Raw genomic sequence first — 20,227 nt, 5'->3', positions numbered from 1 at the left:
CAGGATTATGAGATGGAGGTGGTCCATGTTAAGGGGAATGCAAATGTTATAGCTGATGCTTGTCCCGGAGAAGGAGGCCTGAACTTCCCCAGGTCACTGGCTAAAGTGACCCCGCTCAGTTCGGGGGAGAGAAGTGATGAAATGGGGATTTTCCCTTGTTATGTTGTCTGTGAGTCTTACTGTTTTGCATGAATCATAGAATCATAGAATCCCAGGGTTGGAAGGGACCCCAGGAGATCATCTAGTCCAACCCCCTGCTCAAAGCAGGACCAGTCCCCAACTAAATCAGTAAATTAATGCTGGGTGTGACTTTTGCTGAGGCTGCTCCAGCTGCCTGCATGGATGCGATGGCCGCAGCTTCATAACCTGAAATCCAGGAGGGGGATGCAACCAGGTGACCCTGGCCTGGGAAGCAAGACAAAGGCCGGAGGAGGAGCAACGGGCAGGGCAGGGACCAGGCAACTGGAAGCGAGTCAGTCTCCGCTGGCTTGGGGCGCAGGGGGAGGACCAGAGCCCTGGCTATGGGCTCCCCTCCCCCCAAGATGGACTTGGCTGAAAGTCACTGATTCCTGTAATAGCAAACTCTGTTCTATGCTGTGTTCCTGTCAACTAATAAACCTTCTTTTTTACCGGCTGGCTGAGAGTCGCGTCTGACCGCGGAGTCGGGGGGCAGGGCCCTCTGGCCCCCCCAGGACCCCGCCGAGGCAGACTCGCTGCGGGAAGCGCACGGTGGGGCAGGGGAAGCTGAATGCTCCGAGGTCAGACCCAGGAAGGTGGAAGCTGTGGAAGCTTCTTGCCCCGGAGACAGTCTGATCACAGAGAGGAGACGCCCCAGAGTCCTGCCTGGCTTCGTAGGGAGCAGTTCCAGAGTATTGCCCTGGTGACTCCGTGACAGCCCTTCCCCCCACACCCTGCCCCTGTAATCCCTATGCAGCCCCCTCCCCTCCACACCCTGCCGCCTGTAATCCCTGTGCAGCCCCCTCCCCCCCACACCCTGCCCCTGTAATCCCTATGCAGCCCCCTCCCCTTCACACCCTGCCCTCAGTGACCCCTGTTCATCCCCCTCCCCTTCACACCCTGCCCTGAGTGACCCCTGTGCATCCCCCTTCCCCATTGCATCCTGCCCCCAGTGACCCCTGTGCAGCCCCCTCCTCTCCACACCCTGATCTTAGTGACTCCTGTGCAGCCCCCTCCCCTCCACACCCTGACCTCAGTGACCCCTGTGAAGCCCCCTCCCCTCCACACCCTGATCTCAGTGACCCCTGTGCAGCCCCCTCCCCTCCACACCCTGCCCCCTGTAATCCCTATGCAGCCCCCTCCCCTTCACACCCTGCCCCCAGTGACCCCTGTGCACCCCCCTTCCCCATTGCATCCTGCCCCCAGTGACACCTGTGCAGCCCCCTCCCCTCCACACCCTGCCCTCAGTGACCCCTGTGCAGACCCCTTCCCCATTGCATCCTATCCCCAATGACCTCTGTGCAGCCCCCTCCCCTCCACACCCTGATCTCAGTGACCCCTGTGCAGACCCCTTCCCCATTGCATCCTGCCCCCAGTGACACCTGTGTGGCCCCCTCCCCACCATAGAGTGACCTCAGTGTCCCCTCTGCAACCCCCACCCCTTCACACCCTGCCCCCAGTAGCCCCTGTGCATCTCCCTCCTCTTGACGTCCTACCTTAGTGACCCCTTTTCAGCCCCCTCCCCTTCACACCCTGACATCAGTGACCCCTGTGCAGCCCCCTCCTCATCACACCCTGCCCCCAGTCACCCCTGTGCAGCCCCCTCCCCTTCATCACCTGCCCTCAATGACACCTGTGCAGTCCCCTCCCCTTCACCACCTGCCCTCAATGACACCTGTGCAGCCCCCTCCCCTTCACCACCTGCCCTCAGTGACGCCTGTCCAGCCCCCTCCCCTTCACACCCTTCACTCATTGACCCCTTTTCAGCCCCCTCCCCTCCACAGCCTGCCCTCAGTGACGTCTGTGTAGCCCCCTCCTCTTCACACCCTGCCCCCAGTGACCCCTGTGCAGCCCCATCCTCTCCACACCCTGCCCTCAGTGGCCTTTCTGCACCCCGACCCCTTCTCTCTCTGCTCTTTTTCAGATATTACTGCCAGAAATAGTATTTAGCTGTTCTTTCAGTGCAGAGTTGGTCAGGAGGTCTAAAAGGAGTTCAGACAGTTTTAAATCATTTTTGGATTAGAAAATCCAAGTGTGATACTCATTTCCCAGAGCTTTGTTCAGGAAGAAGTGCTAATTTTTACTTAAATATTTTTCAGTGCACAACAGTCTCTTCAGGAATTAAACTTTAAAGACATAGAAACTGATGAGAAAGAATCCCGACATTTTTTTTGAAAATTTACAAAAATATTTTTTATTTTGAAATTTGTGTAAAGAACTGTGTTTTTTTTCTTATAGTATAATTTCAAAGGCTCCCCCCCCGCCCCCGCTTTATATAAATTTCACTTTCTTTCTTTCTTAGAAAAGAAAGGAGTAAATGTGGAAAAATCAAAATTTGTATATTTTGAATGAAAAGGATAATTTTAAGAAAATCCATCAAACATATTTCCTATTCTACTCCCATTCTATATCGGGATTAGAAGAAAAAGGAAACAAAGATAACTTCAGTTTAACCTGTGAAGTTATAGATAAAATGTAATTTAGACACAACTAAAATCAATTATTTTTGAAGGTAGGTTTTGTTTATGTTATTAAAAAATTCTGATGAGACTTGACACGATAAATGTAGATAAGTGGTGTATATATAGATAGATAGATATGATAAAGAATTAGCCATAAAGTAAAATAATTATCTTATTCTCTGTTGAAACATTTGATAGAAATTTCTTCATCACAATCAGTACATTCATTATGATACATAATTTATTCAACAGACTTTTGTAAAGAGGATATTGATTTTCATGGATTTCTCATTAGAAAGTTAACCCCGCCCCAGGAGACTCCCCCCGCCCCCCTCCCCATGGAAGCTAACCCCGCCCTGGGAGACTCCCCCCCCCCCCGCCCACCGCAGCAGCTAACCCCGCCCGGGGGAGCCCACCCCAGCTCACCTCGGCTCCGCCTCCTCTGCTGAGCATGCCGGCGCCGCTCTAATTCTCCTCCCCTCCCAGGCTTGCGGCGCCGATTGGAGGAGACTTAGAGCGGGAGCTGTGTGCTCAGCAGAGGAGGCAGAGTGGAGGTGATCTGGGGCGGGGAGCGGTTCTCCTGTGCACCCCCCCCGGTACTGAGGGTGGCCCCCCCCACGCCCCCGTGCCCCCCCACCCCAGCTCACCTTCACCTCCTTGCCTGAGCGGGCTTTTAGGCACCCCCAACCACTAGGCGTCCTAGGCGGCCGCCTACTTTTCCTCAATGGTTGCACCAGCCCTAGTTTTTAACACAAATGGACATTGAAAGATAGAGACATAATTTATCTCCTTCCCTGAGCACAGCATTCTGCTCATCAGCCTCCTGATGGCCTTCTTCATCTCGGCATTTCTCAGCGTGTAGATCATCGGGTTCAGCATTGGGGTGATTGCAGTGTAAATGACTGAGATCACCTTATTCAGGGTGAAGTTCTTGAAGGGCCGAGCATAGATGAAGATGCTGGGTATGAATTGTAAACATATCACGATAATCTGGGCTCCACAGGTGGACAGAGCTTTCTGCTTCCCATCCGTGATGTGTGTCCTGATCTTGACGAAGATGGCGGTGTAAGAAAGAAGCAGAATGATGAATATTATTATAATCACTGCTCCATTGTTGAAGATCATCTGCAGTTCAGCCAACTGAGTGTCAGTGCAGGCCAGTTTGATGACCTGTGGGACATCACAGTAAAAATTGTCCAGGACGTTCGGCCCACAGAACGGTAACTGGAGGAGCAGTCCAATCTGAACAGCAGAGTGGGCCAATCCACCCAGCCATGCCAGTACCATTATCCCCACGCACACACGCTGGTTCATGATAGTCAAGTACCGCAGTGGTTTATAGATGGCCACATACCGATCAATTGCCATTCCCACAAGGCATAACCCCATAGCACCAGCAATGAAGTGGAAGAAAAACATCTGGAGAATGCACTCATAGAACGAAATGGTTTTATGCTGTGAGAGGAGACCTGATAGCAATTTTGGAGTATTGACTGATGAGTCGCTGAGGTCTAGGAAAGCCAAGTTGGCCAGCAGGAAGTACATGGGGGTGTGGAGCCGGTGGTCACTGATCACAGTGGTGATGATGATGAAGTTTCCCAGCCAGGTGTTCATGTAGATTATGAAGAAAGCCACATAAAGGAATTGCTGCAGCTCAGGACTCTGGGTGAGGCCCAAGAGGACAAATTCTGTCACTGGGTTGGTGAGATTCTTCTTCTCCATTTGTTAACCTCTAAATAGTCCTGAAGAGGAAACGCTGATGTTAATAGTTATAATTTGATCTTAGTACATTACGGATATGAAAGGGATACTAACTCCATGTTAACTGATACACATGCTTGGAAATTTTCTTTGTTTACCAAATTCCAGACTGTGTCCTTAGCCCCAGTGGTGAGTGCCCTGCTACAGCAAAACACCTACACCCCACCAGTGGTTATCCCCAGTTTTGGGTGTTTGGGCATGAACAGTAGCAACCTACACACTCGTAATGCCCCCAGATAACAACTGTCTCCATTGGTCTTCCTGAAGTCCTGGTGGTGCACACCTCGTGCAGGCCACAGATTCCGCATGTGCCCTAGAGCAGTGGTCTCCAGCGTGGGGTGCGTGCACCCCGGGGTGTGTGCAAGGAGATCCTTGGGGGTGTGCAGCAGGAGGAGCGCTTTTAAAAAAAAAATTTCTTTATTTTGCGTCATCAGTTTGGGTGGGAGTCCGAGCGGCTATTTTTTTGTGTGTGTGTGAATCAGCAAAAATGGTAGAGCCGCCGCGGCAGGGGGTGCGTGCTCAAAATTTTTTTACTGATAGGGGTGCGTGATCAAAAAAGTTTGGAGACCACTGCCCTAGAGGTTCAGGGTTGGGGAGAATGTGGATTTTCTGGGAGTCCAAGGGTTCTAGCAGTACAGGTTTCTCATCGGGAGTGGGGGGAGGGTCTGTCACATTCTGGGGTGCAATCCAGACCAGTGAGGGTTTGAGGCACCGCCTGCTCCATAACCCTGTGTGCCTCACAATGCTTTGCTGGTGTAGCTCCCAACCTGGGACACTCACAGCCAGCCTAGCAGCATGCGAGCTACACCCTGAGTGTCTGTGTAGAGATGCAGCACTGGTCCCGTATCTCTGACCCCGGCAGCCTGTCAGCAACACACCAGCCACACTGCGGCTTCCACCAGCCTTGGTTGGTACTTGCAGGTTGTTCCCAGCACACACCCAGTCCCAAATTTTCCCAAAAACCTGTGTTTTGCACTGTCCTGCCCTCTGCTGGACAGTTCAACTAGTAAAGGTTCATTGCTCCTCTACAGAGTCAATATTCAATGGTTTGCTAGTTAAACTGGAGTTACCAAACAGTTCAGTTGAAACACAGCATTGGATTGCTTTAGTTTTCAAATAAAACCAATTTATTAACAAAAAAGACAATATTTATAGTGAATTCAAATATAAGAGACCAAGTTAGAAATGATTACCAGCAAACAAAAGTGAAAACACAGCTAAAAGTCAAAATCTAAATCTAGAAAGTTTCGATTCAAGGCTTTGATTGAGATAATCTTTCTCACCCACAGCCTTCCAGAAAGATGGTGACTGACCCTTACCTTGGTCAGAATCTCTCCCGGAGACCCAAAGTTGCTGGCTTTCTTAGGTTAAAGAGAGAGAGAGAGCTCTGGCAAGTGTTTGGAATCCAGTTAAGAACTAGTCAATGTAGATCTTAACATTCTTTATAGTGTTGGAATCTTGGCATTTAGCCATGAAACCAATATGGTAGTGTGCCTCAGTTTCCCTTCTCATACTGCACATTAGGTCTGCAATGTCTTCTGTTCCGTGTACAATTTCCAGATTAGTTACAGGCACTAACTGTGAAATATTAGTATCACGACGTCTTTTAACATAAAGTGTGCTCTTATGTATCACTCTTAACATGTTCAAGGGTTTTTTCCAAAAGATTAGGCACCTTGTAAATTTTTACAGTTCTTGGTATTAGCAACACATTAGTCACAAGAGTTAACATTAGCATTAATATTAACATCAAATTCATTGCAGGTGTACATTGACAATCATTTTTTCATGCCACACCTTTGGCTCAATACCATTGGGATTTTGGCATTTTAGGGTTAACCTGTGGCTTTCATTAGCATGATAAACTTTTTCCCTTTCTCTCTGTTCCACAGGGTCAAAATCTGAGCTCTTTTGCTTAACAGAATCCATTGGCTGGCTGGGTTTGTCCTTTTTCCTAACAGCTACAGGCAAGTCTTTCTCCCCCCAGTCAGTCAGGTAATTTGCATCAACACAGACACTAGCTTGTTTACTAGTTTTCAGATCCTTAACTGTTACCAATTCCAAGGCTGGACTCTGTCTTAAAGAGATACCATCCATTTTCACTAGCATGTTAGACTCAAGGTTCTTTTGTCCTTCCATTACCAACCTCTGCTTCCAAATGGAATCAGACGTTAAATCCACTAAGAGACTACAAGTCATATCCAAAGTGTCTAGAGATGAGAGCTTACCTGCCATCCCCCGCATCCTCCTGGGTTCAGTCATAAGGCTGTTCTGCTCCGAAAAACAAGTAACCCAATCTTTCCTCAGTACCTGAGTCACAGACTGCTTACTCAAAGAATCAGCATGGAGACATTCGTGTACCAATAACATTGTCTTCCCAACAAGCTGGTTAAGCTTATAAGGCTGTTTAAACTCCCTAACAAATTTTATTTCGCCTGAACTCTTCAAAGCTATTCACGTTGGGTCTTTCTAAAGCAAGGCCAGCAGATTCATACACATTTGAAAGACTTTGCCCATTAGGCACCAATACCTTTCCTCAGAAGAGAGACTGTTTACTTTCAACAATGGCCCATTAAGAGTCAATGGAAACAATTCCTTCTCCCAGACTTTCAAGACCTCACCAAGAAATTCCTTTTCTTCTGCAATATCCTGCACTGCAACCGATTCTTTCTGAGATTTATTTATGTCCTTTTGGCACAACAGAGAAATCATCAAACTCCTTCTGAGTTTCACATACATCCAGAATCGCCTCTGGCCCATCAGGAGGATTTTCACACAACCCCCTTTCAAGTAAACGACTAGACTTCATAGTTAACAGATTAGAAGTATTCTCTTCCTTGTTACAAGTTTCCACACTGTCATTGGGTAACATAGTCAATTCACCTTCATGATTTCCTTGTGCCTTGGCTATGATACCAGCCTGATCAGACAAGTTGTCATATCTTTACTCAGCAACACACTAGCAACAGGCAAAATAGATACACCAGAATCGCTTGGTCTCTGGGAGCTATCTGTGACATTAATTGAATGCAACCTAATTACAGTGTCATCATCCCCAGCAGACACAAATTCAGGACCACTTCCTTCCTGGGTTTTAGTTGTATCCAGAATCAACTCTTGGTCAACTGATAAATTTTCAACCATCATAGGCTGACAGGCTTCTTCTGTGTGCTTTACAGACAAGAAAGAGCTGGAGAAACATTCCCCTTTACCAGACAGACAGCTTGGGATATCCTTTCCTTTGTCCCAGCACACATGGCTATTCACAGACAATGGCTTGGAGATTGGGGTAGCTCCCTTCATGGGCAAGTCATTACCCCAAATGGAAACAGGAACATTTCCTTCACTGTCACAATTCTCCACACTGGTAACAGGTAAGGTATAGGGATACTCATGTTCTACTAACCTGGCCTTCCCAAACTGCTGATTAGACAAAGCCATCAGCTCAGAGGGCTGCCTCTGCTCATCTAAACTCTCTTTGCCTTCCCCTCCCTTAACAGACAAACTGCTGTTTTCCACAAATAGTGTCTTATTATGCTGAGCTACTTTAAGCACATCACTGTTACCTGGGTCAGGCTGACTTTCCCAAGCTTTACTAACCAACAATCCATCACTCATAACAATTCTCCCCTTTTCTTCCTCAATTAGGGCTTCAACCTGACCATCCACTTTAATCTGCTCTAGATAAACATTTTCCTGATCAGTGAGTTCTTCTGAGACACTAGACAGACATTCAGAAACCTCATTCACAGACCAACAGCTATTTGCCACCTTTCCCAGGTTAGAGTCACCCCGTCCCTGGCCAGAGCAAACCTGGTTAAACACAGGAACTGTTCGGAGTCATACAACCCGCCAACACTGTTATAAACTGGACTTTCAAGAGGATACAGTTTGGGCTGTTCTTCCATTGCTTTCTTGACTTGGAGCTCAAGTCTGGCAGTTTCTTGCTGCATCTGGCAAACCCTCTCCTCTGCAGCCAGCCGTTCCATACGCCTCCTATAAGCTTCTCTTTCCAGCTGGGCCAAGGCTCGCTTCTCTTGCATTCTAAGCTCTGCCAGTCTTTGTTCCTGTTTAAGACACGGGGTGTCTCTCAGGGCTTGAAGTTTCATTGCTTCTGCTGATGCCTCATGGCCACTGATCTTTAACCTTTAAAACTCTCAATATCAAAAAGCAAATGTTGACTAGCGTGGGGTTCTGTGGATCCTAGCCAGACTACGCCACTGTAACCGGGCCTTAGTGGGTCACAACTGAGGATGCCAAATTCAGGACGAACTGCCGAGAAATAGGCAAACAGAACCCAGAACTGGTGGCTATTTGTTTATAAGATTTACCAAACCAGCCACAAAAGTAAACTCCTGGTTCAGCACATTGGCTAACAAGAAAACATAAAGGCAGTTTCCTCAGGCATCCCAGTTCTTATATCACCACCACAACCACTGGATTCAGAGATGAGTGGTTCTTTACATTATTTGATAATCTCATCAAAAAATTGCTTCTTCTGATCCCAAACTACCAGCCACACACCCAGGTCAATATATAACTTAGATCTTACCCCAAAATCATGCTGGTGCCAATCCTTTGGTATCTAAAATCTAAAGGTTTATTCAAAGAAAGAAAGAAAGAAAGAAAGAAAGAAAGAAAGAAAGGTGAGAGTTAAAATTGGTTAAAGGAATCAATTACATACAGTAATGGCAAAGTTCTTGGTTCAGGCTTGCAGCAGTGATGGAATAAATTGCTGTTTTAAATCAAGTCTCTGGAATACATGCACAGCTTGGATGGGTTATTCAGTCCTTTGTTCAGAGCTTCAGTTTGTAGCAAGGTCCCTCCAGAGGTAAGAAGCAGGATTGAAGACAAAATGGAGGTGTTTCCAGGACCTTTGATAGCTTTTGCCATGTGGAGGGCACCCCATTGTTCTTACTGTGGAAAATTATAGCAACAAGATGGAGTTTGGAGTCACATGGGCAAGTCACATGTTCATGCCCAATTTCCCTCAGTCATTGCAGGAAGCCATTATCTACACTCCAGACAGCACATTTACACGACAGTCCACTTAGTGTAGATGGGCATCTCCTATGGTCCATTGTCAACCAAGTGTTTCGTGATGAACCACTTAATTTGAACAGTTCCTCCAAGATGTGCTGGCTAGCTGCCTTGTGGGTGTTACCTCAGGAGCCAACATTTGAAATCCAAGTATAGAGTCAATACTTATAACTTCACATACAAAAAATGGTATATTCATACAGACAGCATAATCATAACCAGCAAATCATAACCTTTTCACAGACACCTCACTCAACAAACTTTGTACAATATTTGCTGCAAATATATAACAGTGGTTGCAACAATACTCTATATGGTTATATTTTAATTAGATAACATCACAGTGAGGGAACACTTTCTTTCACTTTGCTTGCACATAAAAAATAAGTGACATGTTCAGTTCCAATTTTCTAATAAAAAAATGGAAACCTTGATTTTCCTCCCCAAAACTTAGGTTTTGAGGAAACCTCATTTTCTTCAAGATTTTTTTCTCTCTTTTTTTGGGCAAAAAATATCAACCAGTCCTAAAAGTCACATTCTGAAAGGACAGTGCCCTGTGTCGGGAGGTGAGAGGGAGGATGGCTTTATGGATACATCACTGGCTGTGGATTCTGGGGAGTTGGGTTCAATTTCTGCCCTACCATGGACACCTGGGATCCTCCGTAACTCACATCACTTCTCAGTCTAGGATTGTCAAAGTAGAATTAGGGAGGTAGGTGCTGGGAATCTCACTTAGGTTTCATAAGCAGATATGAGCACTTCCCTCAGCTTTTTCCATTTTTAACTTCCCAGCTCCAACCAGCCCCAGGGAAAACATTTTTCAGATCAGAGCAGCATAGAGCTGCTGCCTAAGGAGAAGACAGAGCTTGTCGTACAAAGGTCTCAGATAATTTTGGTTGTCAAGGCTCTGTAGGATGTTCTCGTAACTCGTAGACTTCTCTAAAACCCACACCTATATTTGAAAAGCCTCCCAACCACCTCTTCCCCCCTGCAGTAACAAAGCCCATCGCTTGTAGTAAATTTCAGTTTTTATAAAAATAGTCACTACCTTGTACAATCTGCCGTGTTGTTGATCCCAGATCCGACTGCCTCCTAATGATCGGGGTGGCCAGGGAAAGTCACATTTGAAGACTGATTATTGCTCTCCCAACAGGCAGGGGAAGAGGATGTAGTTCCAAAGAGGACATTGCCTCAGAAATCTTCCCTTTATATCACATCTGACCCATGCACTAATGCTGCCACTAACATCAGAGATGCTCTGAAATCCCTCTGAGGTTTCCCGGGCCCGATAAAGAAGATGCTACTTCACAGCTTTGGGGATTCTGACACAAGGGGAATCATTAATAAATATATGGAGTGTGTAGATACTTAGCCTGCAATCAAATCACTCCTTATCCTTCTCTCTTGCTTAAACTGAATAGATTGAGCTTTGGGGGTTTATCACTATAAGGTACATTTTCTAACCCTTTACTCATTCTAGTGGCTCGTCTCTGAACCCTTTCCAGTTTTTTTTACCATCCTTCCCCAATTGTGGCACCAGAATTAGACATTGTATTCAAGCAGTGGTTGCATAAGTGCTTGAGATTCCCCTGTTTATGCATCCCAGGGTCACATTAGCTAGTTTGGCCTCAGTGTCGCACTAGGCTCTTATGTTCAGCTCATTATCCACCATGGCCCCCAAGTCTTTGTCAGGTCACTGCTTCCTGGGATGGTCCCCCCCCCTCCCATCCTTTCAGTACAGCTTACATTCTTTGCTCCTAGATGCATACATTTACATGTTGCTGTGCTACAATGCATATTTGCTTGTGCCTGGTTTATGAAGCAATCCAGATTGCTCTGAATCGGTGACCTGTCCTGTTCACTATTTACCACTCCCCAAAATGTTTGTCATTTGCAAACTTTATTAGTGATGATTTTATGTTTGATAAAAGTATTGTATAGGGTAGAGCAATTAGAGAACAGTCACTAAGAGGGATTTTATAGCTACTGGCTGGTTTGGGTGTCCATAAAAGGGAGCTACACCCCATCCCCACCCTTCATTTATCACAGGTTAATAGGCTACAATTTCCCAGGTCATCCCAGTGACCCTTTAAGGAAATTGGCACATCATTAGCTTTCTTCCAGTCTTTGAGAACTTCCCCAGTGCTCCAGGAGTCTGCACAAGGGGAATCATTAATAAATTGCAGGAGTGGCTCAGTGCAGTTATGTGTTTATATTAGCCATCCAAACCCAACCTGCTCTGCAATTCCCTGCCTGGCTGGGTGGACACAAGGGGGATGTTGGGGGTGCAGGGAAAGAAATGGGTGTTTGAATGGCCTGTGAATCAGAGAGAACCCCAGTGAGTTTTATTCCTGGCACTGGAGAGAAATGTTATCAAAGGGTTAGTGCAGGAGGAAAGGAGGCAGTGCTAGTGGGTTCTAGGTGAGCAGTGAGGTTCGCTGTGGGACAGAGGTGGTGTTTTTGTTCTGCGTTTGTACAGCACCTTGCATACTGGGGTCCTGGCCCAGGACTGGTGCTCATAGGCACTAAAGCACTGACACACCAATAGTAAAACCAATGAATGGCTATTGAAGAGTCTTCAGACTCCAGTGACATCCCACTCTGTGCGCACTTAGGACAGCTTCCTGGCTCTGTTGCACAACTTTCTGAACCGTGCCTGTAAAAATGACATTATCTAGGCCATTTGGACACTTGCCTCCGTTTACTAATCAAACTTTAATTCCCTACCTACATCTTCTGTGAACTCAGCCTGGGACCTGAGCGTGAAGCTGTCTCAACTTCTCTGTCATCATCAACAGCAACAAACGTTCTACAGGCAAAACCAAACTTTAAGTGACCCCTGTGCAGCCCCCTCTCTTTCACACCCTGCCCTCACTGACCCCTATGCACCCCACCCTACTGTGCACCCCTGCTGCTTTCAGTCACTTTGCAAGAGTCTTGGATGAAAAATCGTTTCACGATTGTGCTGAAGATATTCCAGCCAGGAACAGCCACCAGCCACTTTCCCAGATCTGTGTTCACTGAGCAGGGCTGGGAGGAGTAACAGCATTTACAATTTATTCTTTTATATTTTTTGCAGAAAACATGACTAACCACGCATGCTTAGTAGATCTCTGAATTGAGTAAGAGGAGGCCATTTTGACTGAATTACTTTGCAGAGCTGCACAACAGAACTATCAATTCTTACAAATATAGAGTTTCTCAGGAATGAAAACACATGCTATACTTATTTTTGAAATGTTTTAAAAACTTTATAAAAATTAATTTTATAAAAAAGAACTGATTTTCCAATGTTTGAAAATTTTCATGAACATTTAGTGAAAATGTTCAGATTTTCATATTTCAGTCTTTTGTGGTTGTTTTTATTAGTAGTAGTAGTCTTCTGTCTATTTTCCTACTAAAAATAAGTGAAGGTAGAGAAACTGTTTATGGTGGAGGAAAGACAAAAAGTGTGTTTTTTCCCAGATTTTTTGCTTTCCTTTTGGAAAAAAACCAGAGCATTTCTGAGAATATTTTTCATGATTTTCAACTATAATAAAAATGGTGTTTTTCATAGAGAAATAAAATGTGGTAGGGACACGTTTTCAAGCTCACCTACCTCATGTTTCTCATATCCTGGGACCAACGCAGCTGCAACAACACTGCAAACAAAAAACACATTTTATGTCAGGGTTTGGGGGAAAAACAACTAAAAAGTTTATAATCTAGTGTGGGGAGCCACAGTTTCAGTAGAATGTTAAAAATGATTGACCCATTAACTAAGGGAAAGGACACTTCAGATAATCTGTTTTCCCAGGGGTTGTCTGAGCTCATGATGACCTTCCACTAAACTCATCAGCATTTTTCTGTCTGTCTCTCTGTAATGTGATCACTCTTGAATATGGCATTTGGTCGATTCCAAAATTTTGGGCCTTCCATTATAACAATACTGCATCCCATCTCTGCCCAGCCTCCCAACACAGGAGAACAGTTTGACCCCCTGACTGACTTACTGCCCAGAGAAGAGGAGAGAAATAACTAGGGGGGGAGCAATGTGGGGGAAAGATGGGAATGGGGGTGTGCATATGGTGGGAATTGGGGAGAGAAAGGTGGACTCTGGGAATAGGGGGCATGGGTGGCACGTAGAACACCTGGTGGAGGAGAATAGAGAGCAACAGGGAGTGCCTAAAATAGAGGGGGATGGGAGGGTCTCACAGAGGAAGTTTTCGGGGGGTGGGGAGGCTGGGAGAATGCAAGAAGCCCCATGTGTCTGCAATGAGCTCATCCTACACAAGCTATGAAACGTGCCACTTCCTAGTACTATGAATTGTTTCACCATCTACTAGAATTCTTTGAGGGGGGTCAACAAGCATGTGGACAAAGGGGACCCGGTGGATATAGTGTACTTAGATTTTCAAAAGGCCTTTGACAAGGTCCCCCACCAAAGGCTCTTACACAAAGTATCTGCCATGGGATAAAGGGAAGGTGCTCTCATGGATTGGTAACTGGTTAAAATATAGGAAACAAAGGGTAGGTATAAATGGTCAGTTTTCAGAAGGGAGAGAGGTAAATAGTGGTGTCCCCCAGAGGTCTCTTCTGGGACCAGTCCTATTCAACATATTCATAAATGTTCTGGAAAAAGGGGTAAACAGTGAGGTGGCAAAATTTGCAGATGATACAAAATTACTAAAGATAGTTAAGACCCAGGCAGACTGTGAAGAGCTACAAAAGGATCTGTCAAAACTGGGTGACTTGGCAACAAAATGGCAGAGGAAATTTAATGTTGATCAATGCAAAATAATGCACATTGGAAAGCATAATCCCAACTATACAGATAAAATGATGAGGTCTAAATTGGCTGTTACCACTCAAGATAGAGATCTTGGAGTCATTATGGGTAGTTCTTTGAAAACATCCACTCAATGTGCAGCGGCCGTCAAAAAAGCGAACAGAATGCTGGGAATAATTAAGAAAGGGATAGATAATAGGACAGAAAATATCAAGTTGCCTCTATATAAATCCATGGTATGCCCATATCTTGAATACTGTGTGCAGATGTGGTCGCCCCATCTCAAAAAAGATATATTGGAACTGGAAAAAGTTCAGAAAAGAGCAACAAAAATGATTAGGGGAATGGAACAGCTTCCATATGAGGAGAGATTAATAAGACTGGGACTTTCCAGCTTGGAAAAGAGATGACTAAGAGGAGATATGATTGAGGTCAATAAATCATGACTGGTGTAGAGAAAGTAGATAAGTAAGTGTTGTTTACTACTTCTCATAACACAAGAAACTAGAGATCACGAAATGAAATTAATAGGCAGCAGGTTTAAAACAAAAAAAAAGGAAGTATTTCTTCACACAACACACAGTCAACCTGGGGAACTCCTTGCCAGAGGACATTGTGAAGTCCAAGCCCATAACGGGGTTCAAAAATGAACTAGATAAATTCATGGAAGACAGGTCCATCAATATCTATTAGCCAGGATGGGTAGGAATATTGTCCCTAGCCTCTGTTTGCCAGAAGCTGGGAATGACCGACAGGGGATGGATCACTTGATGATGACCTGTTCTGTTCATTCCCTCTGGGGCACCTGGCACTGCCCACTGTCAGAAGACAGGACAATGGGCTAGATGGACCTTTGATCTGACCCAGTAGGGCCGTTCTAATCTTCTTATGTACCTGGAAGACATGAGAATATTTATGGAAAACGAGAAAAAAATCTAAAAGCAGATATCAATTGGAACAATGGAAAACCTTCTGGAGAAAGGCTAAAAACACATCTATTTGTCCAATGCTTAAGGAAGTTTGTTACCAAATATTTTATGAAAGGAATCTCACTCCACCTAAGCTTGTTTGCTGGTAACCATTTCTAACTTGGTCTCTTATATTTGAATTCACTATAAATATTGTCTTTTTTGTTAATAAATTGGTTTTATTTGAACTCTAACTAATCCAATGCTGTGTTTCAACTGAACTGTTTGGTAACTCCAGTTTAACTAGCAAACCATTGAATATTGACTCTGTAGAGGAGCAATGAACCTTTAATAGCTGAACTGTCCAGCAGAGGGCAGCACAGTGCAGAACACAGGTTTTTGAGAAAATTTGGGACTGGGTGTGTGCTGGGGTCAACCTGCAAGTAGCAACCAAGGCTGGTGGAAGCAGCAGTGTGGCTGGTGTGTTGCTGACAGGCTGCTGCAGTCAGAGATATGGGACAAATGCTGCATCTCTACACAGACACTCAGGGTGTAGCTCGCATGCTGCTAGGCTGGTTGTGAATGTCCCAGGTTGGGAGCTACACCAGCAAAGCATTGTGAGGCACACAGGGTTATGGAGCCGGTGGTGACTCAAACCCTCACTGGTCTGGATTGCACCCCAGAATGTGACAGACCCCCCCCCCCCCCGATGAGAAACCTGGACTGTTGGAATCCTTGGACTCCCAGAAAATCCACATTCTTCCCAACCCTGAACCTCTAGGGCACATGAGGAATCTGTGGCCTGCGCCAGGTGTGCACTACCAGGGGTTCAGGAAGACAAAAGGGGACAGTTGTTATCCGGGGGCATTACGAGTGTGTAGGTTGCTACTGTTCATGCCCAAACACCCAAAACTGGGGATAACCACTGGTGGGGTGTAGGTGTTTTGCTGTAGCAGGGCACTCACCACTGGGGCTAAGGACACAGTCTGGAATATGGTAAACACAGAGAATTTCCAAGCACGTGTATCAGTTAACATGGAGTTAGCAATATCCATAATGCACTAAGATTACATCATAATTATTAACATCAGCGTTTCCTCTTCAGGACTATTTAGAGGTTAATAAATGGAGAAGAAGAATCTCACCAACCCAGTGACAGAATTTGTCCTCTTGGGCCTCACCCAGAGTCCTGAGCTGCAGCAATTCCTTTATGTGGCTTTCTTCATAATCTACATGAACACCTGGCTGGGAAACTTCATCATCATCACCACTGTGATCAGTGACCACCGGCTCCACACCCCCATGTACTTCCTGCTGGCCAACTTGGCTTTCCTAGACCTCAGCGACTCATCAGTCAATACTCCAAAATTGCTATCCGGTCTCCTCTCACAGCATAAAACCATTTCGTTCTATGAGTGCATTCTCCAGATGTTTTTCTTCCACTTCATTGCTGGTGCTATGGGGTTTTGTCTTGTGGGGATGGCAATTGATCGGTATGTGGCCATCTATAAACCACTGCGGTACTTGACTATCATGAACCAGCGTGTGTGCGTGGGGATAATGGTACTGGCATGGCTGGGTGGATTGGCCCACTCTGCTGTTCAGATTGGACTGCTCCTCCAGTTACCGTTCTGTGGGCCGAACGTCCTGGACAATTTTTACTGTGATGTCCCACAGGTCATCAAACTGGCCTGCACTGACACTCAGTTGGCTGAACTGCAGATGATCTTCAACAATGGAGCAGCGATTATAATTGTATTCATCATTCTGCTTGTTTCTTACACCGCCATCTTAGTCAAGATCAGGACACACATCACGGATGGGAAGCAGAAAGCTCTGTCCACCTGTGGAGCCCAGATTATCGTGGTATGTTTACAAATCATACCCAGCATCTTCATCTATGCTCGGCTCTTCAAGAACTTCACCCTGAATAAGGTGATCTCAGTCATTTACACTGCAATCACCCCAATGCTGAACCCGATGATCTACACGCTGAGAAATGCCGAGATGAAGAAGGCCATCAGGAGGCTGATGAGCAGAATGCTGTGCTCAGGGAAGGAGATAAATTATGTCTCTATCTTTCAATGTCCTTTTGTGTTAAAAACCAGGGCTGGTGCAACCATTGAGGAAAAGTAGGCGGCCGCCTAGGACGCCTAGTGGTTGGGGGTGCCTAAAAGCCCGCTCAGGCGAGGAGGTGAAGGTGAGCTGGGGTGGGGGGGCGCGGGGAGGGCCACCCTCAGTATCGGAGGGGGGCGCACAGGGGTCACTGAGAGCAGCGTATGTAGGGGAGGGGGCTGCACAGGGGTCACTGAGAGCAGGGTGTGGAGGGGAGGGGGCTACACAGGAGTCACTAAGATCAGGGTGTGGAGGGGAGGGGGCTGCACAGGGGTCACTGGGGGCAGGATGCAATGTGGAAGGGGGATGCAAAGGGGTCACTGAGGGCAGGGTGTGAAGGGGAGGGGGCTGCACAGGGATTACAGGGGGCAGGGTGTGGAGGGGAGGGGGCTGCATAGGGATTACAGGGGGCAGGGTGTGAAGGGGAGGGGGATGCATAGGGATTACAGGGGGCAGGGTGTGGAGGGGAGGGGGCTGCATAGGGATTACAGGGGCAGGGTGTGGAGGGGAGGGGGCTGCATAGGGATTACAGGGGCAGGGTGTGGACGGGAGGGGGGCTGCATAGGGATTACAGGGGCAGGGTGTGGGGGGGAGGGGGTTGCATAGGGATTACAGGGGCAGGGTGTGGAGGGGAGGGGGCTGCATAGGGATTACACGGGGCAGGGTGTGGGGGGAGGGGGTTGCATAGGGATTACAGGGGGCAGGGTGTGGGGGGAGGGGGCTGCATAGGGATTACACGGGGCAGGGTGTGGGGGGGAGGGGGTTGCATAGGGATTACAGGGGCAGGGTGTGGAGGGGAGGGGGCTGCACAGGGATTACAGGGGGCAGGGTGTGGAGGGGAGGGGGATTCACAGGGGTCACTCAGGGCAGGGTGTGAAGGGGAGGGGGCTGCACAGGGGTCACTGAGGGCAGGGTGTGGAGGGGAGGGGGCTGCATAGGGATTACAGGGGCAGGGTGTGGAGGGGAGGGGGCTGCATAGGGATTACAGGGGGCAGGGTGTGAAGGGGAGGGGGCTGCATAGGGATTACAGGGGGCAGGGTGTGGAGGGGAGGGGGCTGCACAGGGATTACAGGGGCAGGGTGTGAAGGGGAGGGGGCTGCATAGGGATTACAGGGGGCAGGGTGTGGAGGGGAGGGGGCTGCATAGGGATTACAGGGGCAGGGTGTGGAGGGGAGGGGGCTGCATAGGGATTACAGGGGGCAGGGTGTGGAGGGGAGGGGGTTGCATAGGGATTACAGGGGGCAGGGTGTGGAGGGGAGGGGGCTGCATAGGGATTACAGGGGCAGGGTGTGGGGGGGAGGGGGCTGCACAGGGATTACAGGGGCAGGGTGTGGAGGGGAGGGGGCTGCATAGGGATTACAGGGGGCAGGGTGTGGAGGGGAGGGGGTTGCATAGGGATTACAGGGGCAGGGTGTGGGGGGAAGGGCTGTCACGGAGTCACCAGGGCAATACTCTGGAACTGCTCCCTACGAAGCCAGGCAGGACTCTGGGGCGTCTCCTCTCTGTGATCAGACTGTCTCCGGGGCAAGAAGCTTCCACAGCTTCCACCTTCCTGGGTCTGACCTCGGAGCATTCAGCTTCCCCTGCCCCACCGTGCGCTTCCCGCAGCGAGTCTGCCTCGGCGGGGTCCTGGGGGGGCCAGAGGGCCCTGCCCCCCGACTCCGCAGTCAGACGCGACTCTCAGCCAGCCGATAAAAAAGAAGGTTTATTAGTTGACAGGAACACAGCATAGAACAGATTTCGCTATTACAGGAATCAGTGACTTTCAGCCAAGTCCATCTTGGGGGGAGGGGAGCCCATAGCCAGGGCTCTGGTCCTCCCCCTGCGCCCCAAGCCAGCGGAGACTGACTCGCTTCCAGCTGCCTGGTCCCTGCCCTGCCCGTTGCTCCTCCTCCGGCCTTTGTCTTGCTTCCCAGGCCAGAGTCACCTGGTCCCACCCCCCTCCTGGATTTCAGGTTATGAAGCTGCGGCCATCGCATCCATGCAGGCAGCTGGAGCAGCCTCAGCAAAAGTCACACCCAGCATTAATTTACTGATTTAGTTGGGGACTGGTCCTGCTTTGAGCAGGGGGTTGGACTAGATGATCTCCTGGGGTCCCTTCCAACCCTGGGATTCTATGATTCTATGATTCATGCAAAACAGTAAGACTCACAGACAACATAACAAGGGAAAATCCCCATTTCATCACTTCTCTCCCCCGAACTGAGCGGGGTCACTTTAGCCAGTGACCTGGGGAAGTTCAGGCCTCCTTCTCCGGGACAAGCATCAGCTATAACATTTGCATTCCCCTTAACATGGACCACCTCCATCTCATAATCCTGGATGGCAGACTCCACCTCAGGGCTTGACGTTGGTCCCTCTTATCTGATGCAGCCACGGCAGGGTGTGTGGTCCAGGTACAATGTGAAGTGCCACTTAAATAGATCCAGCTGCAGGCTTTTAAGAGACAGACAGGCTGAAGGCTCATAGAGGTGTGGCTTCAGAAGGTGCAGGAGCCTACAGATTAACCCTGAGAAAGAGTGGACCCCCAGGAAGGGCTGTCACACTGAAGGGTTCCTCCCAGGGACTGTGGGGAGCAGAGAGAGCACAGCCTGTGAGTCTGTGACCACTTGGGAGCAGCGTGGAGATGGCCTATAACCACCTCCTTAAGAAGGACATTGCAGAGCTGTGCAGAGAGAGGGCGGTGCATTGGAAAGCTCACTAATGCACAGCTGATTGCTCAGTTGGAAGAGGAGGATCGCTCTAAGGAGCTGGTTCCTGACCCAGCAGTGGGCACGAGAGAGGCTGGGAGGAGCCAGGCAGCCCCAGGGCCCACACTGGTTCCTGACCCAGCTGGGGGCATGAGAGAGGCTGGGAGGAGCCAGGCAGCCCCAAGACCTGCATCATCTCCTGATCCAGCTGGGGGCATGAGAGAGGCCGGGAGCAACCTGGCATTCTGGAGACCCGTGTCCCCGACCAGCCAGGGGTCTCCACCGGATTCCCCGTCGGTGGATCTG

General features: G+C 48.1%; 3 protein-coding genes across 3 annotated transcripts in view; 2 read left to right on the top strand and 1 right to left on the bottom strand.

Moving 5' to 3' along the window:
• The window catches only part of LOC135975479 (uncharacterized), a 500,168-nt gene that overhangs the window by 350,083 nt on the left and 129,858 nt on the right, over positions 1 to 20,227 (top strand). The window lies entirely within an intron of this gene.
• LOC135975432 (olfactory receptor 4D2-like) lies at positions 3,351 to 4,361 on the bottom strand. The gene has a single exon (XM_065566481.1). The coding sequence runs from the start codon at positions 4,359 to 4,361 to the stop codon at positions 3,351 to 3,353; it is 1,011 nt and encodes a 336-aa protein (XP_065422553.1).
• Positions 16,234 to 17,320, top strand: LOC135975519 (olfactory receptor 4D2-like). The gene has a single exon (XM_065566733.1). It carries the CDS (start codon positions 16,242 to 16,244, stop codon positions 17,250 to 17,252), a length of 1,011 nt encoding a protein of 336 aa, XP_065422805.1. The 5' UTR covers positions 16,234 to 16,241; the 3' UTR covers positions 17,253 to 17,320.

This window comes from Chrysemys picta, chromosome 13, assembly GCF_011386835.1.
Source record: "Chrysemys picta bellii isolate R12L10 chromosome 13, ASM1138683v2, whole genome shotgun sequence".
In the NCBI taxonomy this organism is placed as follows: Eukaryota; Metazoa; Chordata; order Testudines; family Emydidae; genus Chrysemys; species Chrysemys picta.
The sequence above is the reverse complement of the archived record's forward strand: the minus strand, read 5'-3'. Positions and strand labels throughout refer to the sequence as shown.

What these genes read in the sequence shown, in the direction of transcription:
- LOC135975432 (XM_065566481.1), bottom strand. Translation starts at nt 4,361, where the DNA reads ATGGAGAAGAAGAATCTCACCAACCCAGTGACAGAATTTGTCCTCTTG.
- LOC135975519 (XM_065566733.1), top strand. Translation starts at nt 16,242, where the DNA reads ATGGAGAAGAAGAATCTCACCAACCCAGTGACAGAATTTGTCCTCTTG.